Source organism: Mesoplodon mirus (genome assembly GCF_964341445.2).
Source record: "Mesoplodon mirus genome assembly, chromosome: 3".
NCBI lineage: Eukaryota > Metazoa > Chordata > Mammalia > Artiodactyla > Ziphiidae > Mesoplodon > Mesoplodon mirus.
In genome coordinates, this window is record NC_138978.1 from 151,047,340 (window position 1) to 151,073,783 (window position 26,444).

At 56.6% G+C, this 26,444-nt stretch overlaps 1 protein-coding gene across 3 annotated transcripts; it reads right to left on the reverse strand.

Moving 5' to 3' along the window:
* Positions 1 to 167: 167 nt before the first annotated feature.
* CDK18 (cyclin dependent kinase 18) lies at positions 168 to 26,150 on the reverse strand. 3 transcript variants are annotated; one of them, XM_082616015.1, is made up of 16 exons: positions 25,948 to 26,150; positions 9,272 to 9,422; positions 8,959 to 9,098; positions 8,268 to 8,393; positions 7,373 to 7,429; positions 6,431 to 6,545; positions 6,151 to 6,245; positions 5,860 to 5,922; positions 5,252 to 5,375; positions 5,014 to 5,134; positions 3,934 to 4,031; positions 3,610 to 3,715; positions 3,438 to 3,480; positions 2,708 to 2,798; positions 2,306 to 2,360; positions 168 to 1,624 (listed from the first exon to the last, which is right to left on the reverse strand). In XM_082616015.1, the coding sequence occupies exons 2-16, from the start codon at positions 9,393 to 9,395 to the stop codon at positions 1,492 to 1,494; spliced, it is 1,491 nt and encodes a 496-aa protein (XP_082472141.1). In that variant the 5' UTR covers positions 9,396 to 9,422; positions 25,948 to 26,150; the 3' UTR covers positions 168 to 1,491. The 3 variants fall into 3 exon arrangements, with proteins under 3 accessions (XP_082472141.1, XP_082472142.1, XP_082472143.1); XM_082616016.1 differs by having other exon boundaries at positions 2,306 to 2,383; XM_082616017.1 differs by lacking the exons at positions 8,959 to 9,098; positions 25,948 to 26,150 and having other exon boundaries at positions 9,272 to 9,353.
* Between the last annotated feature and the right edge of the window lie 294 nt (positions 26,151 to 26,444).

Sequence of the window (26,444 nt, forward strand, 5' to 3'; positions counted from 1 at the left end):
GGTGGGGTCAGGGGCACACACACACCAAAGTCTCTCTCCACCTTACGTACACATACAAGCAAGCCCCACCTGCACTCAGAAGGCCCGGAGAGGGCCTTCTGTCCTCCATCTTTGGCATCAATCTGTCAAAATCAGCTTTTCAGCATGAGACTGCTCACTCCTTTCTGTACAACATGAATTAAATATATTATCTGTCTTTGCGCTGAGTCACAGGACATTCACAGTACAGTGGGGGAGGAGTGGAGGGACCTGTGAGGAAGCCACGACCCTCCAGGGCTGCTCCTCAGGCTGAGAGGCGTGCACAGGGGACCTGGCCTTCCCTTGGCCTCGCCATCCAAGATTCAGCCAAGTGTTGAGGAGACTTTGGGAATAGAATAGCTGTGCTCCATAGGGGTGGGGGGCGGGCCTTCTTGCTGGGGCCACGGGCCCTAACACTCCCAGTCCCCTGGGGCCTGGGGCTCGGGATCAAAGTCTATCCCGTCCCGTCCCACCTTCCTGTACCTCAGACTGTGGTGCTGATCCTCCTCTGGGGAGGCCAGGGGCATGGGGAGGCTGGTGCCCAGATAGGGTGGAGCAAGGACAGAGCCACGGGGGCTGGGACGGAGGGGACGAGGGAGGCTGTGCCAGCCCCAGGGAGCTGGCACCAGTGTCAGGGTGACCCTGCATATCTGGGTACCGTCCTCGGGACCCTGGCCCAGGGCCGGCTTACCAGCACTCAGGAATGATAAGCAGGAACCACTCTCGGGAAAGGGTGGACAGGTAGCAGCTTGGGTCAGAGCTCCAAGGGCAGTGCGTGCTCTACCATCTGCCAATTTAAGGCAATCCCATTCAGACTGGGGAGACGGGCGGGCCCGGCTGAGCTGGCAGGAGTGCAGCTGGTGGGACCAGGCCACCACTGGACTCAACTGGGCGTCCAGCAGCATACGGGGCCTCTGGCAAGGAGTGGGGAATGGGAACAAGTGGGGGATGATGAGAAGAGGGGGTGGGGCTACAACTCCCTCTGTTGCTCTGGGGACACCCGCCCCTCAGGTGGGGGTGGGCTTTGGCACACACGTTGGCACCCAGGATTCCAGGGTCCCAGACAAGGTGCCATGTTGCTTCCTGCTCTCGGGGGGAAAAAGGGGGAAGACGTGTGGGCTCCAAGGGGCCTGAAAGGGACTCAACCAAACTGGTGAGGCAGGCAGGTACCCTGGGTGGGGAGGCATGGTGGTGCCCATGTTCAAGGCATAGCGCTCTGCCCGGCCTCTAGATTCTTCTGTCCATGTGGGTTCCATGCTGGTGTCTGAGCACTTTAGGGTGGGAAAGTGTCTGAGATCTCTCCCTGTCCCCTCACCTCCTCCCAGGGAAGCAGCTCATGCCCAGCCCCAGGGAAGGTGATGGAGGGGTTGGTGTCCAGGCCAAGGCCACTGGGGAGGCATGTGGGAAGAAGGGAGAGGAAACAGCCATGGCCAGCAGGGCTGCCGAGAGGTCTTCTGGACCAGCCGTTAGCCCTCACTCCTCAGTCCTCTGAGGCCACACGGGCCCCATCCTGCCGCAATTGTGCTCAGTGTGACCTCTCATCCCTTGGGCCGCAGCAGGGTGGGCATAGCTCAGAAGATGCTCTGCCGCCGGCTCTTCCCTCGCCCTGGAGAATGGAAGGAAAGATGTGGGACTGCAGGGAGAAGTTTGGGCCGAAGGTCATCTGACATCAGGAGGGATGGGCGTCCTCCAGAGCTACTCTGATAGAGCCAGCAAGAGCATGTGCTTGGGAGCTGGTCAGCCCTGGGTTCAAATCCCATCTCTGCTACTTACTAGCTATGTGAAATTGTACCTTAGCCTTCCAGAGCCTCAGTCTCATTGTCTGTGAAATGGGGAGCATTAACTAATAGTACCAATTTCAAGGGGTATTTTAGGATTAAATGAGATACTGCATGGAAAGCACTTATCATGTCTGAGGCCATCAGCTAGTCTAGAAACAAAGTATAGTTCTCCCAGGATGGAGGCCAGAGAGCTCAGAATTTGCAGAGAGAATGAACCAGGAAAAGTGTGCACCTTCATCAGGGCTACTGTCAGATGCAGTGTTCTGTCTAGGGTGGGGGTTGAGGAGGGAAACGCAGGAGGAGGAAGCCTGGCAAGGAGATAGGGAAACCAGTCCCTTCCCTGCTCCCCACGGGCCCCCGGAAGACAGGCCAATGTCAGGGAGGCCACGCTGATTCCCACAGCAGGAGGGGCTGCTGGGCCCTATCTCTGTTCCTCAAGAGGGTGGAGCCGCCTGCCCTGGCCTCCTCTAATAAGAGGAGGAGGTGGGGGAGGCACGAGCCCCTACCTGGCTGCTGAAAGGCCAGGCCCCGGTAGCCTGGGTCCTTCTGGAGCTGGATCTCCTTCAGGGAGAAGATGGAAGCAGCTGGGGTGAGAGAGGGAAAAGGCCAGGAGAGAGCTGAGTGGAGCTGGCCCTGTTCCTGGAGCCTGAGGCCCCCACACCCATTGAGCGCCCCCTTAGTTAGGACTGGCCAGGAGCACCTAACTGGCCTTTCAGGAAGCACCTTGGATCCACAGGGTTTCCTCCCCTCGTTGCAAATGAAAACCCAAGGAGCGGCAGCCAGGCTGCTCAGCTAGACCCAGGGCCTCTGGTCTCTTTATTCCGGCTCCTCCACTCACACCAGCTGCTCCCTTTCTCTGGTTCTGGGCTGGCCCTGCCCCCTTCCCCCAACCTCCCCTACACACTCACTGTCTTCGAGCTGGTGCACACGCTCCCCCAGAGACCGGAAGTAGGGGTGCCTCAGGGCCGCCTCTGCTGACACGCGATTCTTGGATTCGTACTGAAAAGCAGAGGGTGGGGGACTGCAGGGACCCCTCTGGGCAATGCTATTCCCATGCTAAGTTATATGGCCAAGAAGGGAAGGGCCAGAGTCTAACCTGAGAAGCCCCTGGGGTCAGCTGCCCGCTCAAGCCAAGGCAGTCTCAGAACTCAGGGTCTCAGGTCTCCAGCCACCAGGAGAAAACTAGAAATGGGGCTTTCAGAGAATGACCTCCTCTTGGGATGGAAATACAGATGCTGAAGCATCTAAGATCACAACTTTAATAGTAATATTAACATGTAATGCTAACAACTACCCTTTATCGTGTGCTTATTCAAGACAGGCACCATTCTAACCTCAATTTATCCTCAAGACCATCTTACAAAATGTGAATGATTCATTCTACTTTGCAATTGAGGAAACTGAGTCACAGAAAAGCTCTGTAACTTGCTCACAGCTACACAGCTAGGGTCTGAATTGGGGTTTGAGTTGGGAGTGCACCCACTCTGAAGTCTGTGGAAGCCAGCACTCCCCTCGGGCCTGGTGGGTGGAGGGTACGTGGGGTACGCCAGCACGCAGGTGGGACGGAGGGCTGGGCTGGGATCTTGGGGCTTCAGCTCTCTGACTGCCTGGCCCTGGTCGGCTTGGGAGCACACTCACCAGGAGGAGGCCGGTCAGGAGGTTGATGCCATCAGTGTCCAACCTGCGGGAGGAAGGAGCTGGCACAGTTCTGGTCTATGGGGGTGGGGTGGGACGGGTGGGGCTCACAGCCACCTCGGGGAGGGACAGCCAGGCCCACAGGCAGAGAGGAGGAGTGGGGAGGAGGGGCTACCTGGGAGCATGACTGATGAGAGGCTGAGGCAGGTATCGGGGGAAGTTGTACGCTCGGAACTCGGACAGGGCCATCACACCAGGCCACGTCTCTTCCGTGGGGGTCCCTGGGGAGATGAGAAGGGGTGGCGAGGGGTGAGAGGCCAGGGCCGAGGGCGACTTGGAGGGGTGCAAGGTAGGAGGTGGGGTCATAGAATGACTGAGTCCACCGGGGGCCCGTAGAGATCCGGTGGGAGCTGCTCTTCCCAGTCCGGATATGCGCCCGGGCTGGACAGAATTCCGGCGCCCCCTAGTGGTGAGAGGGAGGGAGCGGCAGGACACTGACCGAGGAGTCGGAAGATGAGGTGCAGCTCCTCCTTGACCGTGGAGCCGGGGAAGAGGGGCCTCCCTGTGGCCATCTCGTAATGGATGCAGCCCACGCCCCTGCAGGGAGCAATGGGCAGGGGCGGCGTTAGGCTGGACCTCCTTGCACCCGCGCTTCCTAGCGCTGCTCCACCACGATGCCCTGCCACGGTGACTCAAATGGGTCATGGCACCAGGGTGGGTGGCCCAGAGCTGCAGAGGCTCCTAGCACAGCACAGCCACCCACTGCAGCCTCCCTCTGGGGACTTCTCAGGGCTCTAGGACGCTTTGATCTCTCCCCTTTCACTCTGGAGGATTTGGGTCTACATAGCCAGCACCCATGAAGCAGCTCTTCAAGCAGTGTTGTCTCAAACTTTCCATCATGTGCCCCTCTGGAAGAGAGAAGTCCACAAATCCACTCTCCAAGGAAACCCCTGGTGTAGGGCACAGCAGCAATTCATCAGAAAACTGTGTTTTACCTTTAAAGTTCGGCAATCTTTTCCTTCTACACTGAATCATATGTGCGTTAATTTTAAGAAAAAAAGTATCCCTTCTAAATTTTTCAGTAGAACTGATGCTTGGGTAAGATTCATCACATTTACTGTGGGGGCCCTCCTGTGCCCTCTGGTAACCCCCTATGTACCCCTGGGTGAATATTTCAGAAGCACAGCCTAGGAGAGTCTATTTAGAGCCAGGGAAACACCAATGTAGCTCTGACTTAATTCTATTTTTTTTAATGCATCTTTTATTTTTTTTTTCCCCTAAACTTGCTTCTCTTTATTTTATTTTTTGGCCACGCAATGTAGCATGTGGGGTCTTAGTTTGCCGACCAGGGACTGAACCCGCATCCCCTGCATTGGAAGCACAAAGTCTTAACCACTGAACCACCAGGGAAGCCCTCAATTCTTTAACATCCAGTTCAGCAGGATGCCACATGGCTTTTATTCAAAGGAGATTAGACAGTCCTTCGAAGAGGCCCTTGGGGCAGCAAAAGCAGTCGCAGGTGCGGAAGCCCCTTCCCCATGCCCCCAACCCCCCGCCCAGTCCCACAGCGCTTGCTTACCACATATCGATGGGGGTGGAGTACTCCGTGGACCCCAGCAGCACGTCGGGGGGCCTGTACCACAGGGTCACCACCTCATTAGAGTAGGTCTTCGTGGGCACTGACTTGGCCCGGGCCAGTCCTAGGGACAGACCCGTCACTGAACCGCCCCCCGCCCCACGACAGTGCCCACATCCTGAGGAGACTGTGTCAGATTCCTCCACTACCCTGCCCCAGCCCTGTGGGCTCTGGCCCTCACCGAAGTCGGCCAGCTTCAGCTCCCCTCTCTCGTTGATGAGCAGATTCTGGGGTTTCAGGTCCCGGTGCAGGATCTTGCGGCGGTGGCAGTAGGCGAGGCCCCGGAGCAGCTGGAACATGAAAATCTGGGGGAGGGAAAAGAAAGGAAGCAGTGCAAGGTGGGAGCATGTCCCATGGAGGGGAGAGAGGAAGGGAGGAACCCTGCGCCTCTTCCCCGTGGCTGGGACGGGGATGGGGACAAGACTGGGTGGAGGTGAGGTACTTGGAGAGCTACCTGGTTCTCCTGCCCACATGGAAGCCACATCCTGGGCCCCATCCACCCCAGGGAATCCCACCCAGAGGGCGGGGCACCAGGTGTGCAGAGGAGGCAGGAGGGTGGGGGAGGAGAGAGTACCCCAGTCGGGGAGCTGAGAGGCGCCACACTGGGCCAGGAAGCCTGCCTGTGTGGGGACGTATGCACACAGAAGAGGTCATTCATCCCTCTGAATTTCCCCGAAGCCTCTCTTCATCCTGGCAGGTAACTCATGCTCCCATTTGACAGAGAGGGAACCTGACGCTCTGCGTTAGAGCGGGGGTGGGGGGTGGGGTCCATGACACGGAGGCTCTTACCTTGACGTTGTGCATGCTCATGAGGTTTCCACAGTGGTCCAGATACTGCTTCAGGTCACTGTCCTGGAACACAGTGCGTGGCTCAGCCCTCGCCCTGACCTGACGCCTGGCCAGGTGCCCTTCCCTGGGCAGGGCCCAAGCCGAGGAATGGGACAGGTCCCTGGCTCTGAGCTGCCCCTAAGCCTGGGCCCTTGGGCCATTCCTGCATGGGAGCAGCTGAGAACCTGATTCCAGAACAAGGCCTGGGCCACCCCCACCCTCTCCACCCCTCCCACCCCTACCCCAACTCACCAGGTACTCAAACACCAGAGTGAGGGAGCGCTCCGTGTGGATGAGGTCATGCAGGGTCACAATATTGGCATGTTTCAGGTTCCTCAGTAAAGACACTATGGGGAGACAGGCCTGCCTGGGTCCCTTAGGCCCCATATGCCCCTCATACCCTCTTCTCCTGGGACCAGCCTCAGGAGTCCCCATTCCAGCAATGACTCGGCCCCCAGGCTGCCATCAGGGTTCAGGCCAGGAACCCCTCCTCCCAGGAGCCCCAAGACTACAGGACCCTAGGATGCTGTACCCTCTCGGATGGCAGTGCAGGGCGCGCCTTCTTCATGTTCCAGCCGGATCTCCTTCAGGGCCACGAGGTTCTCTGTCAGTTTGCTGCGCCCTTTGAAGACTGTGGCATAGGTTCCCTGGGAACAAGAACCCCAGCAGCCCAGCCACATTCAGGCCCCGCTCTCCTCTGTCCAACGTCCTCCTCTTTGTGCCTCTGCTTGGGCCGTGACTTTGGCAGGACCACCCTTCCCTAGCCCCCCTTCACTGAAATTCTGTTTCTTCCAAAGCCCACTTCTCTGTGAAGCTGTCCCTAACTCCTTCCCGGTCAGAAGGAACTGTCTTTCCTGTAAGCCCCCAGCAGGCAAGGTGTCCCTCTATTATAACACCAGTTTTGTTCTTCCTTATGTTCTGTTGATGTTTATGTGTAGGTCTCCTCCGGGTTCCTGGAAGGAAAGGGCCACATCCTCCTCCTCTCTGTAAACCACTGCCCACCCCCCGCCTGGAACACAAAGCCCAGCACAGTGTTTACGGAAATAGCTAATAATTACACAGCACAAAAGCTTACAGTGACCTACTCAGTCCTCACAACACCCTATGAGGTAGAGCACTTAGGATCTCCATTTGACAGAGGAAGAAACCAAGGCGCAGAGGGAGGTCACAGAGCTCACACCAGGCCACAGAGCTGGTAAACAGAGGAGTTGGGATTTGATCCCCGACAAGAAATATTTGCAGGAAAAAAAAAGACTGGATTCTGCCCCAGAGCCCATCAGCCACTCCATCCTCATGCCCTCCTCCAGGACCTGGGCCCACCTTAACACCTGCCAAAGGCTGGGCCAGACTGCATGGCGAGATCTGTGGGACAGGGGTAGTGTGACCGCAGACTGGGGAAGGCTGGGGAAGACCCTGTTTCTCCTCCTAGCCATCCTGCCTGGCGGCCTGGAGAAAACCCAACCCAGCCTCTTACCTCCCCCAGTTTGTCCAGTTTCACGTATGTTTCCAGTTTCCCAAAGCCGATATCTGACTGAGAGGGAGAGACATAGGGTCCTGTGAGCTTGAAGGCCCCAGCAGTCCCACAAAGGGTACACCTCCTCACCCCCAGCCTCCAGGTGGAAAGGGAATGAGACCCCCAGGGGGTCTGAGGCTAGCAGGGTGAAGGCAGCCCCAAATCCTCCCTCTCCACTTCTCCCTGTCCCTGTGACAAAGGAGGGAGGCCTTGGAAGTGTGAGTTTCTTTCTCCCGTGGCAGTGGTGGGTGCAGAGCCCAGGATTGTAGTCCTGGGATTGCCACAGGCCTTTATCACCTGTCTGTCTCCATCCTGCTCAGAAGCCCCTCAAGGGCAGGAACTGTGCCTTTTTCTCCACTGTACCTTGGGGGTCCAGTTCAGAACCCACCTCGCTATAGCCTCTCTCATCAGCACACTTGCTCCAGCTCAACCCTTAACAACCCAACCCTTAACCATACGGATTCCTGGGCCCCACCACCCAGAGTTTGATTTCTGTACGTATCTGGACTGGGGACCAGAATCTGTGTTTTGTAAGATGCTCCCAGGGAAATCTGATAGGCAGCCAAGACTTGGAAACACGGGCCAGCTGGTTTATTGACCTCACCCCGGTGAAGACTCTGGAACCCAGAGGGGGCTTGGAGCTCAGCTCCAGCGCTGGTGGGACTCAACTAGGGAAGGGAGGTGGACCAAGAGGACCAGCTATGGGAATCCTCTCAGCCGGCAGGTGGCGCCAGAGGCCCAGAAACCTCCCTGGAAACTGCTGTAGGCCTCAGCTGGGACAGGCAAAACCAGGACTGATGTCTTGCAGGGGAGAGGGTGTTCCACCCAGGCGACCTCTGACCCTCTTGGGACTCACCAGGGAGGCACGGCGGGACATTCGGGTGAGCGGTTTGGGCAGGTCTGGGCTCTCCAGCTGCAGCTTCTGGAGGAATTCCTGGGGCAGACGGATGTCCATGGGCAGAGAGAGCCTCTTACTGATGTCCTGCAGTGGCCAGGATGAGACAGGGGCGCCAGTGTTTGCTCCAGGGTAGCTAGGGCTGTGGGACCCTCGCCTCTGGCCCTGGGCCTGGCTTTCCCTGTGAACAACCCCAGCAGGACTGAACCATGGGCTGTGAGGCTTCAAAGATGTGCTGAGACATACATGAACATCCAGGGATTGCTGTGTGACCTTAGGAGGTCCCTTCCCCTCTCTGGACCTCAGAGTCACCATCTGTAGAATGAGATTCCTGCAGACACTGTGATTCTGTAAGCATATTTTTCATACACTTGGGCACATGTATATGGGTCATAAGACCAATAGTCAAATTGTCTCGCCCTTGCTAGGTACCAGGAATGTTCTGAGCACGTGGCATATATTCTCATTTAATCTTCTCGATGACCATTTTAACACAAGGAGACTGTGGTACACAGAGGTTGCGTAGCCTGCTCAAGGTCACAGAGCTAATCAATGGCAGAGCCGGGATTTGAACCCATGAAGTCTGGCTCCAAGGCAACCACCTTCCTGGGCATACATCTGTGGATGTGTCGTAGAGCCTGGAGCCCCTCACCTCCATGGAGAAGCGGCGCTGGTTCTGCCGCCGGTACTGCATGCCAGGGGACAGCTGCCCGGGGTCCTCCCCTCTGTCTGAGGGGGAGAAGGTGCTGGACTCTGGCTGGGGGTCTCTGCCCAGAGGATGGAGCTGCAGGCCTGAGAGGGAGAGGCATCAGCCACCCTCCCTGCCTCTGCCCCGGCATGGGGGTGGGGAGGAGACTTCACTCTGCCCTTCCCCGACCAAGGCCAACCCCAAGGCCAGCCGCGCTGTGTCAGGGAGGGTGGGGAGGGGCGGGGGGATGCCGGGGGAAGGGCCCCAGACCCCTCACCCTCATTGTGCCGGCTGTGGAGCTGGTTGAACTGCTCTGTGAACTCAACCAAGGACTCCTCGATGGTCTCGGTGCGGGGCACTGACAGGGAGAAGCGGCGCTTAAAGTTCTTCATTTTGTTCATGATCAGCAGGCGGCAGGCCGCAGGGTCCTGGGATAGAAGTGAGAAGAGTGGGTGAGAACACGGCAATGGGTCCGGTCGACACCAGCTTCCCATCAAGCTCTGTTGCCCCGCACTCAGGGGCCAGGGTTGCATCTTCCTGACCCTCTTCCTCCTTGGGAATCTCATCCCCCCAGGATTCCCTGTCCCTGGGGAGATATTCACAGGGAATATTAAGAAGCACAGCAAAGTACTGCTCATAATAGCAGCTTGATGTGCCAATAGGACCCTGAAGGCCTCCCCAGGGCCAGACGGTAACCTTTTAGCTGCTGGAGGTCTAGAGAGTTCTGGAAAGAGGCCAGGGGTGGCAGGGAAGACACCAGAACCGAGTGGCCCTAGGGCCAGCAGCTCTTTACCAACGTGCATGGAAGAGGCTGAATATGTCAACAGCCAGTAAGCCTTACTGATTGATGCCCATAAGCTGAACATAGCTTAGCCTACACCCTTGTAACGCAGTCTGGTCCAAACCCCATTTCATCCTAATATTGACACCTGGGAGTCCCTCTCTGGCTTGTCCTGGGTCCCCAGGAGACAGGGAAAGAGAGGAAAGGGACAAGGGAGAGGATGTGTACATCTGAGCTGGCCCAGCCCCATGCCTCCTGCTGAAATATGGGAGGTCAGGAGCAGTTGAATGTCTCAAGGGAAAGATAGAAATTTACCGGAAACGGCCCCCAGGGAGGGGAGGCTGAGCACTGCTGGCCCCTTCTGCACCAGAACCCCAGCAGGCAGGGTGTCTACTGCAGAGAACATGAGGAAGGAGAGGGGTGGGCTGCTCTGCTCACCCCAGGGCCCCTTCCCCAGCGAGAAGAGGTTCCCTCCCTGCGGCTCCTCAGCCCTCTTGCCCCCTGAGTGAGGGGACACCCGCTGGCCTCCCAGTGAGACTTGTGCAACCGCTTCTTCCCATAGACCTTTCCTTCTCTGTTCTGCCCTGAAAACTCAGAGTGGGGCTGTCACGCCTTCCCTTCCCTTTCCCCCCTTCCCCTCCCCTCCCCTCCCCTCCATGGTTTCATAAGCTCCCAGTGTGGCCACCCCCTCATTTCTACTCTGCCTTCTTCTCCCTCAGCTACAGTGGGGCTGGGATCAAGAGGCCTCACAAGGGCCTCCACCCACACCTGCCATGAAGCCATCAGGGCTAGCCCTGTGATGGGAGGGGGCCACCCTGCACCCTCTCCCAGCTTTTACCCATGCACCAAGCATAGCCCATTTCCAGAGGATGCTCTCAGCACTGTCACTGGCCAGTAACCAGTTGCCAAGGCAACCAGGCCCCTCCTGAATCCTGGTTTAGGGGATTATGGGTCAGTAGCATGTTTACTTTGCTTATGGATCACATCCTTCTGTACTCAGCCAGCCTGGAAAGGGTCCTTTCCCTGGCTGCCCCCAAATGCAGCTAAGTTGTGGCCCTCCAGCTCCTCTGAGCCCAGAGACTGGGTATGGCCAGGCACTCCTTCCTCAGGCTGGCACCTCTCAGAGCACAGGCGTTGGGTCTGCACTGCCAGCCGAGCCTATCTCTGTCAGTGGGCCATGAAGTCTCACTCAGTTCGGCTCAACAAATGAAGTGCCAAGCCTTACACTAGGCGCTGGGGTTAGTGGTGAGTAAAGCCTGGTCCCTCTTCTCAAGGAACTTGGGGGCTGTGAGGCCTCCTTTGATGAGAAGGCAGCTGAAAGCTCTTCTTCTTCCAGCTTCCTTGCAAAGCCCACCAGCCTGGAACTTTCTTACTTCTCCATCTCCAAGCTCATTCCTGCCAGCCAACCTCAGCCACCCCTCCTGGCTCTGTGCAATGTCCGGGCCTGTCGTCTGCGGGATTCTCATGGACAGGAAGCTCCCAGAGGCTGCCACCCACCTCACTCTTGTGTGCAGCCAGCCGGGGATGGGGGGGCATAAGGGGGGCTTCATGATGGTGGCAGCGTGTAGGCTCCAGTGACAAGAGGACCTCGACATGCCCTGCCTGCTGACTCATATTTCCCACACGACAGGAGAGTGGAGATGTCCCCATTGTACAGATCAACTGTTTACAAGTTGGCCGAACATCAGCCTCAGCAGGGAGTATTGGGAAACATTCAGATTCCCGGGCTTCGCCCTCAGATTCTGGAACTGAGGCTCTGAGGATGGTGCCTGGGACAATGCATTTTTAAAAGTCATCCCCCATCCCACAAGTTGCATGGGGTGGCCAAAACCAAACAAACAAATGAAAAAAACCCACGCCCAATGATCTGAACACTAGAGCCATGGTTGGGAAGCATCTGAGGTCTAGGTAAGGGATGGTAATCTGCCCAGGTTTCCATATTGCACTCATGTGCTGAGATGAGGAATCCTCGAAGCTGCGGAGGCACAGGAAGGTGGAGGAATGCTGAGTGGAGGAGAAGACGCACCGGAAGGGAGAAGATGTCTGCCCTGCACAAATCGATGCCCCAAGCTCAGTCATGCTCATCCTAGGGGGGGCGGCGACTGGGCACTTGGCTCCCTGAGGTCTGGGCTCTGCCAAGAGGGGCCAGTCACGCCCTCTTTTAAAAACAGGCCTCCCCATAAAGCCATCCTACAGTCTGGGATTTATGGGCTGGCACATAGGGTTTGTGGCTCAGGAATCCACCGGTAGCTGCCATATATCTCACGCCCTTGCGTTTGTCTGTAGGGGAGGGAGAGGGGAGCTCGTCAAAAGCCTTCTGGGAGGGAGGCCCCCAGTCTCTACAAGACAAAGGAGAAGCAGCCTGAACTGCACCTGCCCTCCCTGTTAGCAGCAAGGAGACACAAGTGGGACCAGGAAGCATGTGGACGGTGAAACTGGGGACGGCTCACTTGAGCAGGAATGGGGGACCAAGCAATGCGGACGATGGGAACCATCTGCTCTGCACCCGGCCTGAGAAGAGACTGAGAGGAAGTGGCTGTCACTGTGGCGGGAGCGATGGCGGTCAGATGTAGGGATGGACTTCCTGATGGTGGCAGGGGAGCAGGCAGCAGGGGTGGTGACCACGCAGAGAGGGGACGCTGCCTTCGGACGGGGACAATTGGGGCCTTGAACCCAGCAGGGTCTGGATGTGACAGGGCAGGCTGGGCAGTGAATAGTCTGTTGTTCCCTACCTCAGGACACAAGATGCCTCTGTGACTTCTTTCTTGGGAGAGTCAGTTCCTCAGATTTGAGGGTCAGCGGGGGAAGGGCGACAGGAAAAAGGCCTGTTACCTTCGTGCCGTCTGCCCCTCACCCCCATCTGGGGACAGAAAGGCTCAGTGTGACCCAGCCTGAAGCCAGCCCAGGGCTGGGCACAGTGTGGCCTTTGTCCCCAGGGCCAGGGAGCCATCTGGGGCTGTCCCCGTGCAACTGGTGCCAGGGGAAGAGGGAGACGGGCGTCCAAGGACGCTGGCCTGGCCGGGTGGGGTGGGGGGATGCTGAAGGAGAAGTCCCCCTCAGGAGCTGCAGGGGTGGGCAGGCAGACCCCCAACCAGGCCTTCCCTCCTGCCCAGGTGAATCCATAGAGTTCTCGGCCTACCTCCCATCACCTCCTCCTGGGGACACACCAGCCAGCCCGGCACTTCCTGCTGGTGCCAGAGAAGCAGGTAGCTCAGGAGGAAGGAGAAGCCAGGCCGACAGGAAACTGACACTTGCCCAGAGGCCACCGTGTGCCCCACGAGAAAGGGCTGGACTCCTGGAGTGTTAGCAGGAACGGGCACTCACAGAGCCACCATTCTAATCCTCCCTGGCTCGCCCGTGGAGGACAACGCGGCTCCCAGAGGGGAACTGACTTGCTCAAAATCATGCAGCAATTTCCTGGCTGTTGCCAAGTACACAGACTCAGTGACCACATTGCTCCTTTCTTCTCCTAACTGGAACTCCCCCACCCTGCCCCTCCCTGCGGCCTAGGCTGTAAGTGTGGTTTTCTACCTTCCAGGTCTCCTCCACCGCCACCCGGAATTAAAGTCAGACAACCCCAGCTTCCAATCCCATGCCACCACTAGCAGGCTGATGACGGCAATTCAGTGACACCATCGCTCGTAGCTTTGGCTCTAGTCTTTCATTCAACAATTATTTATTGAACACCTACTACGTGTCAGGCACTGTTGTTGACCCTGAGAATCCACTTGTGAACAAAACAGACATTAATCCTGCCCTCATTAATCCTGACACTCTAAAGGGGGTGGGGAGAGGCAACAAAGAAAATAAGTAAATAAAATATACGGCATGTTAGATGGTGACAAGAGCAACAGAGAAAAATAAAACAGGGAAGAGGGATGGGGTGTGAGAGGTGGGATGTTGCAGTTTTAAATAGGGTGGTCAGGAAGTCTTCCCTGAGAAGGTGACATCTTCTGGGAAAAATTCTGAGTAGGCACCGGGGAGGGAGCTAGTCATACAGCATCTGGGGGAAGCAGGTCAGCAAGGGAACAGTAGGTGCAAAGGTCCTGAGGCAGAAGTGAGTTTGGTACGGTCTGGGAACAGCAGTGTGGCTGGAGAAGAGAGCTGATCATGTTGGGGCCCCTCGGGATTTGGGAGGGTTTTCGGGGATGAGTGATTTGATCCCATTTAGGTTTTAATTGGCTCCCTCTGGCTGCAGCAGGGAGGTCGGTCAGGAGGTGATGGCTGGGGGAAGCGTAGAGCAGTGGAGGTGGGGAGAAGTGGCTGGATTCTGGGTATACTTTGAAAGTGGAGCCAGAGGGATTTGCGGACAGATTGTATATGGGGTGTGAGAAAGGAGTCAAGCAGGACTCTGAAGGGCTTGGCCTGAGCAACTGGAAGGATGGGTGGCCATAGTGGGGATGGGGGATGCTGGGACTGGAGGTCTGGGTGCGGTTTTAGGCATGTGTTTCATGTCCAGTGGATGTCTGAGTGGGGATGCTGAGTGAGCTGACACAAGGAAGACACCCAGAAAATGTTGGCTCTCTTTTCTCCTTTTCTTTTTCTCTCAACTTCCTGCACAGATGTAAAATGTACCAGAAAAGAGGCCCATATAAAGCTCATCAAACACATCCCTCACAGACGTTCTTATAGCCCATAAGGCACTTTGAAGCCTTGGGATGGAAGAGGACCAGGGAACAGGGAACGTGGTTGGCAATTGGCAGGCCTGAACCACCAGATGGAGAGGGAAAGGACAGGCAGGAGGGGTCCCCCCAATTATTTGTTTTTTTGTTTGTTTGTGGTTTTTTTGTGTGTGTGTGGTACGCGGGCCTCTCACTGTTGTGGCCTCTCCCGTTGCGGAGCACAGGCTCCGGACGTGCAGGCTCAGCGGCCACGGCTCACGGGCCCAGCCGCTCTGCGGCATGTGGGATCTTCCCGGACCAGGGCACGAACCCGTGTCCCCTGCATCGGCAGGCGGACTCTCAGCCACTGCGCCACCAGGGAAGCCCCCACCCAATTATTGACGCAACTCGGGAGGGCCACGCCGGGCAGGGGACCTGCGCCTCCTAGCTGACTGCTCGTATCCACGGGGCAGGCCAGGCCGGCCCACGGGCCCATCATCCAGGTAGTGCAGAGGTGGCCTGCCGCTCCCCACCCCCTGGACGACCTCTGCCAGGCCCCAGAACTAACACCTGCCTCTAGGCTGGGACACCTGGGAGACACAGACCGGGAGACCATGGAGGCAGAAAAGGAGATTGACAGAGCATCCAGGGAAGCTGGGCCACAGCCTCCCTCTCACAGAAGTTTGGCTGCAGACTGGTGCAGAGGGAGGAGGTCAGCTTCACTTCCTAACCTCCAGGGAGCCAGGCTCTGAGATTCCTCAGAGAACCCTTATGAGAAGCCCCTTTGCCTCCCTCCTGAATAAAGTCCCATTCACAATAAAGCCTGCAACCCAAGGTCCTTCAAGACCTGCCCCCACTGGTTCCTCTCGGGCTCTGCTCTGCCCACTCCCCAACACAGCATGCAGTTCAGGTCCTGGGTCTTCAGAAGCTTCCCAGACCCCCTAGGGCCGCAGGGTGCCCATCTGATGGGCACACTCCATGCAAGTACATCATCCACGGGATCACAGTGAGGACTTTCCTGGTGCCTCCCTCACCAGGCGTGCTTGATTCCTGTGCCTAGTGCTGGTCACATACAGCAGGCCTGGCTGGCTGTTTCACCGGCACATGGAGCACCTACTGCATTCCAGTCACACGTTAGATACTTTTCCAAGTCCCTCTTTTTGCTTTGTTTTCTTTTCTTTTAGCGCTCAGTCTCTAAGTTCAGGGACGGGGGAGGAAGGATGTAACTTCCAACTGCCCACTTTCGGAAGCCCAGGGGGCCTGACCCTTGGTCCCAAAGGCTGACCACCAGCTAGGATCCTTACGACGTTCTCTGCTGCCCATTTCCTACCCCCACCTTGGCCACTCAGTCACTCTGGGCCTTTGGGCAGGTTTCAAAACAACTAGAAGCCACAGCTGACCAAGTCTGCAGACGTCATGAATTGAGACTTCAGAGACACTCCCTCCTTCCAGTAGAACTGTGCCTGCAGGGAGCCAGCAGATACCATCTCTTCCTTCATCCTCTAGCGGACGCTGCCTTGCACAGCTTGAGGCTTTAGTTTCCCTAGTTTGCGACAAACCTCAGGAGACTGGCTGGAGCTGAGAGGCAGTGGCAGAAGCAGAAGCAGAAGCCCTGGAGCCTTCATCACTCAGCTCATTCCGCGAGCTCTCGCCTGGATGAGAGAGGCTGTCAGCCTGGGGCCTTCTGAGTGGTCAGAATCAAAGGGACAGATAGGCCTGTGGTCACTCTACCAGCGAACAGATGCTCTGGACACAGGGACAGAGCTCAGAGAAGATTCTCACAGCCCCTGTTGGAATGCAGGAAGCAGGCGGGGAAGGCCTTCCAGGAGCAAGCAGGACTAACCTGCAAGAAGCTGGTCAGGAGGCGAAGCGTCTGGGGCTCAGGGTGGCCCCTGCCCTGGACACAGGCACCACTAGCCTCCACGGCGTCCTACCTGATGCAAAAGTCCCGCAGTGAGGGCCACGTGCTGCCCAGCCCTGCTCTCCGAAATCCTCTGTAGTTTGGAGTCATGGAAGAAGTCCCAGCTCTCCCACTATGACCTGGGAAGACACCCATGCCTCAGGTTCCTTTTCTGCCAAATGGGGATAATGCCTAACCTCCTATCCAATTGCCACTGGCTGCGAGACCTAACTTTCTCCGTTGCTTTCTGATGATGTCACTTCCCTATTTTAAATCCTTCCATATTAACACCACCCTCAGGAAAAAGTCCAAACTCCAGTGGCCAGAAGACTAGGCCTCCTGTGTTTTGACCCCTGTCTCCTCCTTGTCTCAGCTCTCACCCCTCCCTGGGGGGGACCAGCTTTATGAAATGTACTTGGCGTTCTCAGGGTAAACCACACTCACGGCCCACATGAAACTTCACTTGGCCTGGGATGCCCTTTCTCATTTTTCCCTAGGTAAAACCGCTGCCAAACTCAACTCAAGTGTTGCTTCCCCTGGGAAGCCGCACGTGGCCACCCCTCCTCCCTCAAGGTAAAATGAGATGCTTCCAGAGCAGCCTGTGCACATTCGTAACTAGATGGTGATGTCTTCATGGCAAGAGCGTGGTCTCAGGCAGCTCTGCTTCCCCAGCGCCTCACGGTGGAAGGAACCTACCAGGTGCTCAGCCCGTGTTTGTGGAATGAATGAACTCACGGCTGAACTAGACCATAGCCAGTGCACCATAACGACTCGTTCAAGCCTCTTTCCTCTATAGACATTGAAACATTAGGGCCATTGAAGACAAAGACCTTTTGGCACCTTGAACCCCCAGAACACTCTGTCTGTCTGTGTGCAGACCCTTCCACTCTCAGGCAGGCCAGGGACCTGTTTCTACGTTTACCTTCTCCTTGTCAGGCCAGCCCTACTCTTAGCAGGTGGGACTTGAGCCCACGGGGATGGCCTGGCCCTGCCCTCTTTCTGGGCACACTAGAGCAAGCCCGGGGGTCTGTCAACCAGCCCTGGACTCTCTGGGACATCTTTCCTCCTCGGTTCTCCTGGCTCTCAGTGGGAACTGGACCCCAGGGACCTGTGGGCCAGGGACAAGGGGAAAGCCAGCAAAGTGTTCCCATCTTCAAGGCTCAAGTCAGGCATGACCTCTTCCTGGACGCCTTCTACGATGCCCCTCATGTCCTCTCTAGCCTGAAACCCTGCTGGCCCAGCCAGGTGGGGGTCCCTCATCTGTGCTCCCACGGCATTCTAGATGTCCCCAAGTAAGCACCCTTGACTCCCTGTACCGTAACTGCTTGCTTGTCTGTTTCCCTAGTTTGCCTGCGGGCTTGTTAAGGGCAAAAACTGGGTCTGACTCATCATTACACCCCCTTGTGCCTGACATGGGGCCTGGCACCAAGCAAACCCTCAAATGATCAGTGAGCAAATCTATGAAAGCTGAAAATTCCTGGTTCTGGGAGCTGTTTGGAGGTAAGAGGGCTGCCAGGAGACTGTCAGTTGCCCACTGGACTCCAAGCCTCATCTGTAACCTAGCCCTCCTTCTCTAGCCAACTCTTCCCCATGGTGGTGGGGGGAGCGTGGGCTGGGGCAGAGGGGGCAGCTTCCTGCCCACCAGCGACTCCCCCAGTGAGGTCTGTGGAGGCCTCAGGGTTGGCAGGTACCACAGCACAGTGAGGGATGGACAGGAGATGGAAATGATCCTCAAGAGAGGTACCAACTGAACATGCACCGAGTTGGGGCCTCCAGAGCTTGTGGAGAGGGGCTTGGCAGGCCTTGGGGCCCTCCTCATGGGCTCCCATCCCCTAGGGGCAGATTTCCAGGGCCTCACAGGTCAGGTGCACTACCCAGGCTCAGACCTTGGCCTCAACCCCTACAGATGACCCCTCCTGACCACCCCCCCTCATTGGTGTGAGCCCCACATCAGCCCTGCTGATACTCTGCTCTTTTTGGCTGCCTGAGGCTCAAGGAATGAAGCCACGTATATCATCTTCTGGTATTTTCTTTTTAGCCTTTTCTGGAGACCCAGCTAAGGCTGGCCTGTAATCTTTGCGGAGGCTCTGGATTTCTAAGTGATAAGATGGGACAAGGTGCCCTTCTGTCCGCTCTGGTCCTGGCCACGCAAAACATCCCAGACCAGAGGCTGGAGCAAGGAGCCAGCGTAGGCAAGATCTCTGTCTCCCATGTCTGCTTCCAGACTAGGCCTGCCTCATCTCCCAGACAGAGAAGACCCTTTTCCACTCCTCTTAGCAGCATCCATTAAAGACCCTCAAGGAAGGTCCCTCACCTACTACCCAGTGTTTTTAAAATTCCAGAGTCTGGAACCTCTTCTTAGGTCTTCCTTCCTAAATCCCAATGGAAATAGCTCACAACCGTTTCCTCTCTGTTTGCTTAAGGACAGATGCTGATGCCCACCATCCTCTATACAATCAGTAGGAGGAGAAATAAAGAGCATCCAGGTCACCTCTCCTTCAGCCTTCCCTTGTCCAGACTGAAGAACCTATCATGGGATCTTTGTTAACGTCTCTTTGGTTTTCTCCCCATGCCCAACTTTAGCAACGGAACAGCAGGGGCCTTCCAGCTCTGGCATCCCGGGGGACTGCTCAGTCTCATGAGCAGGGAGGGCAGGAGGGGAGGGTTTCCCAGCACCTCCAGACCACATTTCTATTTATACTCCACTCCCAGGCCTCCACCGTCACCAGTTTGGCCCAACAATGCCAGGCCCACATTCTGAAGGACCCTGGCCAACATTCTCCATCCTTTAGGGTAAGCTGGCTTCCTCACACTCAGCATGGCCTCCCTCTCACCAGGCTGGGCCCAGGTGGCCGCCTCGGCCTGGACCACCTCCCTGCTCCTCTCTGTCTCCAAGGGCCCCTCTGGGATGCCTCTGAACATCCTGCCATTGTTCAACTGTCCTTTAAACGTCCCATCAGCGGCACCCACCACCCAGGGCTCAGGGGTGGCGCTGGTTTCTCCTAGACCCTCTCTCACTTCACAAGTACCCACTCACACCAGGCACTGTCCCAGGCTCTTGGCTTGTCTTCCCCTCCCCCAGCCTTCTGGTTCTCCTGCTTCTTTCTCCCTCCCTTGTCTGGTGGACTTACTTTCTCTACCTGTCCCTGAATGTCGGCGATCCTGAGAGTTCCCTCTTTGGCCCTTTGTTCCCCCCCATCTACACTCATCCTGGTGACCTCATGCTCTCCTGCGGTGGAAACCACCACCCATGTGCTGATGACTCCCAGATCCACAGCTGTGGCCCCACCAAGCCCCTGAGCCTCACACACACAGGCCCAACTGCCTGCAGGGCATTTCGGTTTAGATCTTCCCCTAGGGTCTGAGATCCTAGAATTACCCCACTAGGCCTAGGACAGTCCCCGAGACAGCAAATAGTTTGAGATGTGTATTTAAATGAAAAGGGCATTTGTGTACAACTTGTAAAAGCTGTATGTGTGCCAGATATACATGTGTCATACATGTACACTATATAAATATATGTAAATACACTGTATATAATCCAGAAGGTTATAAATATATCTCTGTGTGTGTATATATATATCCCCCCACACACATATATATATATTTCAGAAGGATCTAAGTTAAAATGCTAACAGTAGTTATATAACAGGGTGGCAGAATTATGGATGATTTTAATACCTTCTTTTTGCTCATTTGCATCTTCTAATATTTCCATAATGAACATTCACTGCTAATGTTAGAAGAAGAAGTAACGGGCTTCCCTGGTGGTGCAGTGGTTGGGAGTCCGCCTGCCGATGCAGGGGACACAGATTCGTGCCCTGGTCCGGGAAGATCCCACATGCCGCGGAGCGGCTGGGCCCGTGAGCCATGGCCGCTGAGCCTGCGCGTCCGGAGCCTGTGCTCCACAACGGGAGAGGCCACAACAGTGAGAGGCCCGCGTACCGCAAAAAAAAAAAAAAAAAAAAAAAAAAAAAAAGAAGAAGAAGAAGTAATGCTTCTTTTTAAATGAAAAAAAGTATTTTTAGGTAGATTCCAGAACTATTTAGTGCAAACCTTGGGAGAACTATGGTTTTCTTGATCAGGGTCGGCAAACTTTTCAGTTAAAGGCCAGACTGTCAGTATTTTAGGCTTTGTGGCCATATGGTCTCTGCCATTATACAGCTCTATCCCCATAAAGGACCCACAGATAAGATGTAAATGAATGTGTGGCTGTGTTCCAGTAAACCTTCACTGTGGACACGAAAATTCACATTTTATGTAATTTTCAAGTGTCACAAAATATTACTTTCAACTTTTGAATTTTTCCCAACTACTTAAAACTATAAAAATCATTCTTAGCTCACGGGTCAGAGTAATATAGGCTGGATTTGGCCAAGAGCCATGGTTCGCCAAGCCTTGCCCTTGGGCATCAGTGCCTGGATGGCGTTTGAATCCGGCACCCACTCCTTTGGGAAGTACTTATTTTCCTCTTATCTGACAAGGAGGAGGTCTTCCAGGCCTTTCTCGTCCACTGAAGCTGTGGCAAGGACCAGCTGCCCTGGCCTCAGCTGGGGGAAGGCCCTGTGCTGCAGAGTTTGGGGGATCCGAGCACAGCTCACCTTGCCAGCAGGATTGGCAAAATCTGGAACCACAAACCAGCCGTCCTGGACAGAGCTCTAGAAATCTCCTAGTCGGTGTCCTTGTTTTTCGGGTGAAGAACGGAAGACTCAGAAAGGGGAGCGAGCTGCCCACGGCCACTGGGTTGATGGGGCAGAGGCGAGACTAGAACTGAGGGCTTGTGACTTTGAGTTCTATGCCCTTTCTGCTCCCCCAGGGTTGGAAGGGATGGCAAGGACCTGGCCGGAGACGGCATTCCCCGCACCGGGCACCATTATCAGGGAAATCAGCAGCCCACTGGAGGGCTGCCTTGCACAGGGAAGGAGCCAGGCAGGTCTGGCGTCAGCCCAGAATGTGGCACCCAGCCTAGTCGTGGCAAGGGGTGCTGCCAGCTGGGCTCCGTGCCAGGAACAGGGAGGGGCTCAGGGCCCCCTTTCCTGGCCTCAGCCTATGCCCTGCTGGCAGAGGGGGTCTAGAGACCCAGCACCGCTGATGTCATGAGTGTGATGCCCTTCGGTGCAGGACCTACCGCCTACCTGCTTCCAGGCACTGGATTCTGCCAGGATGTGGGGAAGGACAGCCACGTCCCCTCCTGGGCCTGGTCACCCAGCAAGAATCTCCTTCGCTGGGTGGCTAGGGCCAGAGGAGAGAAGGAGCCCCAGTTCCTGAGGGGATCCCCAAAGGCAGGAAAGGGGAGGCTCCTTTAGGGAAAAAAGGTGTGAGGACAAAAATCATTCTGGAGCTTTGCCAGAGCTTCCCACAATAGTGATAAAATGGAGAGGGCGCTCAGGGTAAGGGAGGGTAGAAATGCTTTAAGAACAGAGTTTCCTGCCCAACTGGGGGCCAGAGCCCTGGTTTCTACAGGGATCAGGGAGAGGCCAGGGTCCTGAGAACTGTCAAATGTGGCCACTAACTCCGTCTGCCACCACCCTCGATAATGACACCAGGCAGGGCAAAATTCAAGGAATATTGTGGACATTATCTCATTGGAATTCTCACAACCACATGAGGTAATACTATTACTCTCTCCATTTTCTAAATGAGGAAACTGAAACTTGGGTGAGCAAGTTCCTTCACCTAAGGCAACCACTTACTGAGCGACAGCGGCAGGATTTGCACTGACCCTGGAGTCCATACGCTGCCCCCACCCACGGTGAGCAGGAGACACACATTCCACACACAAAAATGATGAATGCACCAGCTGGCCATTGTCGGGTCATGCTGTCTACATTGACCCCTCTATTTCCAGGGAAGACTTTATTTAATGTTGGAAGGGTGGGGTGGGAGCACAGGGTGAAACCATTATCCAGAGTTCCAAGAAAGAGGGTCTCACCACTGTCCCTTCAAAAGTTCGGGCCAGGGCTTCCCTGGTGGCGCAGTGGTTGAGAGTCCACCTGCCGATGCAGGGGACACGGGTGCTCCGGTCTGGGAAGATCCCACGTGCCGCGGAGCGGCTGGGCCCGTGAGCCACGGCCGCTGAGCCTGCGCGTCCGGAGCCTGTGCTCCGCAATGGGAGAGGCCGCAACAGTGAGAGGCCCGCGTACCGCAAAAACAAAACAAAACAAAAAAAGTTCGGGCCAATGTCTCCGAGAGCAGCGTGTCCTGCCTCACCAGGGTAATTCATGCTGTCAGGAAGCCTCAAGACCCTTTTCAGTTCAAAGGCAATTCTCACACCCGCCTCCTCATTGCTCCTCCTCTGCAGACAGAACCGGGGAGATTTCAGGAGCAGATGTGCTCTCCTTCAGACAGGAGGTCTGGCTGAGATGCGCCTACAGCCTTCCCTCTTCCTGATCTGCTGCTGCGCCACTGGCCAGCTCCTGCCAGACCCAGCCACTGGCTCTGTCATGATCCTGGGTCCCAGACCCTCTGCCTGAGCTGCCAGGAGTCCAGCCTCAGAGCTGGGTTCCGTGTGTGCGCACACATGCGCTGTGGGGACCAGGACAAGATCTTGGTTTGCTCCCACCCCCTGGAGATGGGAAAATGCCTACTCAGCAGCTAATGCCAGGAGGGCGAAGGGTCCAGGGTGGACGGGGGAAGAGGAATGTGACTCACACCCAACGGGGTGAAGCTAATCAGGTGAGTCTGGATCCAGGCCAGCCACTCCCTCCCGGACAACAGAGCAGAACAGGGACTGCAATTAATTAAGTACTGGGGGAGGGTCTTCTTACCCCAGGGAAAGGAGGCCCTGCCAGAGGCCCTCAGAGAAGGGAGCTGCTGGGTTTCCAGGTCCCAGTGCCTACCTCACTCATCCTAGAAACTGGGATAGAGGGGAAGGTACAGTCCCACAGCACAGATTCCTGGTCCCCTCCTGGCAGGTTCTCATCCAATTGGTATCCCACCCCACCTGCCATTCTCTTACACAGAGCCCTCCTCCCCAACCTGGAGGAACAGGAAAGATACTCTCCAAGGGCCTGGCCTGATGGGATTAGGAAAGCCTGCCTCCAGTCTCTACTGAAAGCCAGGCACAGTGCGATAACTAGGAATTCCCTTCCAAATAACAAATACAGCTACCGGTTATTTAGCATTTGCCGTGTGCCAATGCATTACTTCATTTAATTCATGCAACAAACCTCCTTATTATGATCCCCATTTCACAGATGAGGAAACTGAGGCTGGGAGAAGCTCAAGAGTTCGCTGGGGAGAGAGAAGTCACACAGCTGGTATTGATACTTGCAGGAGCTGGGCTGGCCCTCTCCTTTAGGCCTCAAACTCAGGGAAGGAAAGAAGAAATCCACTGAGGGATGGATGGAGATGCTGGACAAAAATCCAAAACAGGGTGACCCCAGAAAGTAGAGGCATAGCTGGAGTAGGAGCTGGGAGAAGCCAAGCGAGGCTCTGCCCTATAGTATGGGGCTTGTTTGCGTGGGCACAGGAAGGCCAACTTGGCAGAGGACAGTCTGGGTCTGTCGAGAAAACAAATGCAGCCATAAAGGCAGCTTCATCTCCTCAAGGCCCGATGGGGAGGCTTCCAAGGCAGGCAGCTCGATCAGTCCCACGAGATCTTAGACCAAAAACCTACTTGTTCCTCAGACCAGGTACCCTCTCTCCTGCGATCCATGGAGAAGCTTGGTTCTGCCTGGCACAGGACAAGGGGGAGCCTCCTTACTCACAGCACCAGCCCCATCCTTCCTTCTCCAAGGACTGCTATAGAACCAGACAACTCCAGAGTAGGCTGGCGTCTCCCTTGATGGGGCAGGAACTAAGAGCCAGGGGGCTTGAGGTCAGATGAAGTGGGCTGGATCCCACCTTTGTGGATTTGGGGAAGGTTGGTATCTCAGAGTCTTTGTTTCCTCACCATAAAATGAAGATAATAATACCTACTTCATACAGCTGTGTGACACACTACTTGGCACCCAATCAATAATAAATGCCCAGTCAAACATAAAATCAAAAAATGGTCGCCACTGAGGCATTCAGAAATCGGATGCAACTTACTGAAGTCTACTCTGGCTCTGGAAACCCCAGCAAGTTTGGGAAGAATGAAGGCTCCTAGTGGGGCGTGGGCAGCCAGCGGGGAGAGTCCCAGTGGGCAATGAAGTTGCAGGGCTGGGGGGAGGTCAGCCTCACAGGCTCATCAGCTGCACAGGAGGTTGACTGGGGCAGGGTAAACCGAGACAGTAGCTGTGCTGTGGCAAGGTGACCCCCTCTCCAGAGCACCTTCAAGATGCAGACCCAAACCCAGGAGCCAGCGTTGAGCCAAGGTGGTCCCAGCCCCCTGCCCAAGGCAGAGGAAAGGCAGGGGATCTCTGAGGACATGTCTGTCAGCCAGACATTCCAGGCATCCTCGTCCTCGAGGATTCCTCTCCCTCAGGCCAGTGTCCAGGAATGTGTTGTGTGCCCATGCCCAGTGGAAAACGCCACACGAACATGTCGAATCTCACAGGGCGCTGACACAGGAGAGGCAGGCTAGTGGTGTCAGTGAGTCACAGGGCCCAGGACACAGTCGGGGAACTGCTGAGGGCTGGGCTGGGGGTGAGGCTGAGGTTCTGGGAAGCCGACCCCCACTCCTCACAGCCCCAGCTCTCCCACCCTTGCTTGCGGGAAGGGGTTCAGAGAGAATCAGAAAGAGGTCACTGGTGCCTAGCAGGGCGCTGACCCCAAGCACAGAAGATCAGTTACTGTCTCAACAACCGGACTCCCACCACAAGGCCTGCAGACAGCTCCAGAAACCCCCGGCCCCTAACAAGGAGAGAACAGAGGCCTCCACCCAGAGCGGACCTCAGATTTCTGATTCCTGATCATCTCCCCCAGAGACAGAAGAATCCTCAAGCCACATCTCCCAACAGGCCACCCACCCTTTCCCACCGCTGCATTAACCCTTTGCCCGCTGCTGCTGGGTGGGGAGGTGGCACTGCCCCTTTGGACTCCCGGGTGGGCAGGGAGAGAAGAGGCGCAGTACCCCCCAGAGGCCCCCACTCAACCCCCCCCCCACACCCCTCAGCGCTGGAACCTGCAGGGCTTCACGTGTCCTGTCCTTCCACCTTCACCCCAGGGCCCTGGCCTCCCACCCAGCCACAGCCTGCCTCTCTGGAAAGTTCACTGGAGCCCAGAAAGCCCTTCAAGGCGGGATCTGGTCCCACACTGGCGGATTCTCCCGTTACCGGAGACTCCTGACACTTGCCCTTCCCAGAAGGAAGGGAACTGAGAAAGCGCCTTGTTCCCGATGGGGTGGAAAACTTTGCTTCCTAGGAGCCCGGGGGCCAAAGTGAGTACCGGTGGAGACTCCCGGGAGTGGGGGGGTTGGGGTGGGGGTGGGCGGAGGATCTGAGAAGGTAAAACAGTCCTCCCTCCTAAGCACCTGGAACCTGGGACCGGCCTTTGCAGGGCATCGCCCACCCCCCAACACTCTTGTCCACTCGCCTCGTGATCTCGGACCTCTCCATGTCGCTCCGGTATCTCCCTCCAACCTCTCGCCCCAAGGCAAAAGCAGAACGGCGCCTTTAAGAGCCGCTCCGCTTACCTTTGCTCCGTTCACCCGGCGCCGCGGTACCCCCTCCTCCGACCTCCCCTTCCTCCCCCGGCGTGCCGCCCGCCCAGCCGGCCGGACACAGCGCGCCGCCCGCGGGACTCACCGCGCGTGTCCTGGGGTCCGCGGCGCGCCAGCTCCAGCCCGCGACGGCCGGGGTGCGGCGGGTCTGGGCGCCGTGCCCTGCGCCCTGCTGGGGTCCCTGCCCGGGCTCGGGGCGGCTTCCCCAGCTCCGGAAAGGTGAGCGGCTCCCCAGAGAAGCTGCAACCTGAGCTAGAAGAGGAGGAGGAGGAGGGAGGAGGGAGAAGGGGAGGGGAAGGGAAGGGGTGGAGGAAGGTGGGGAAGAGGAGGGAGGGGGAGGAGGAAGAGGAAGGGAAGAGCCCGGCCCCCGCCAGAGTTTTTCACACGTACAAGTTGACTCCTCCCCCGTCCCTCCCGCCCTGCCCACTGCCGCTGCCAATCCCCAGGGCTCCCTCTGCCCGGGTGCCCACCCCTTTCTCCCACTCTGGGAACCAGGGTCCAAGTGCCTCTTCCGGTTTCGTTCCTAGGCCTGGCTTCTACCAGCCCTCTGGGACTGGCCCTGAGAGCCTTCACTAGGGGATG

Excerpts from the sequence above, each read along its gene's own strand:
- CDK18 (XM_082616015.1), bottom strand. The coding sequence starts at position 9,395 with ATGAACAAAATGAAGAACTTTAAGCGCCGCTTCTCCCTGTCAGTGCCC. Across the intron at positions 5,135-5,251 it reads GCTGAAGCTGGCCGACTTCG|GACTGGCCCGGGCCAAGTCA; the intron begins GTGAGGGCCAGA and ends GTCTGTCCCTAG. Across the intron at positions 1,625-2,305 it reads CCTGGCCTTTCAGCAGCCAG|GGCGAGGGAAGAGCCGGCGG; the intron begins GTAGGGGCTCGT and ends TCCATTCTCCAG.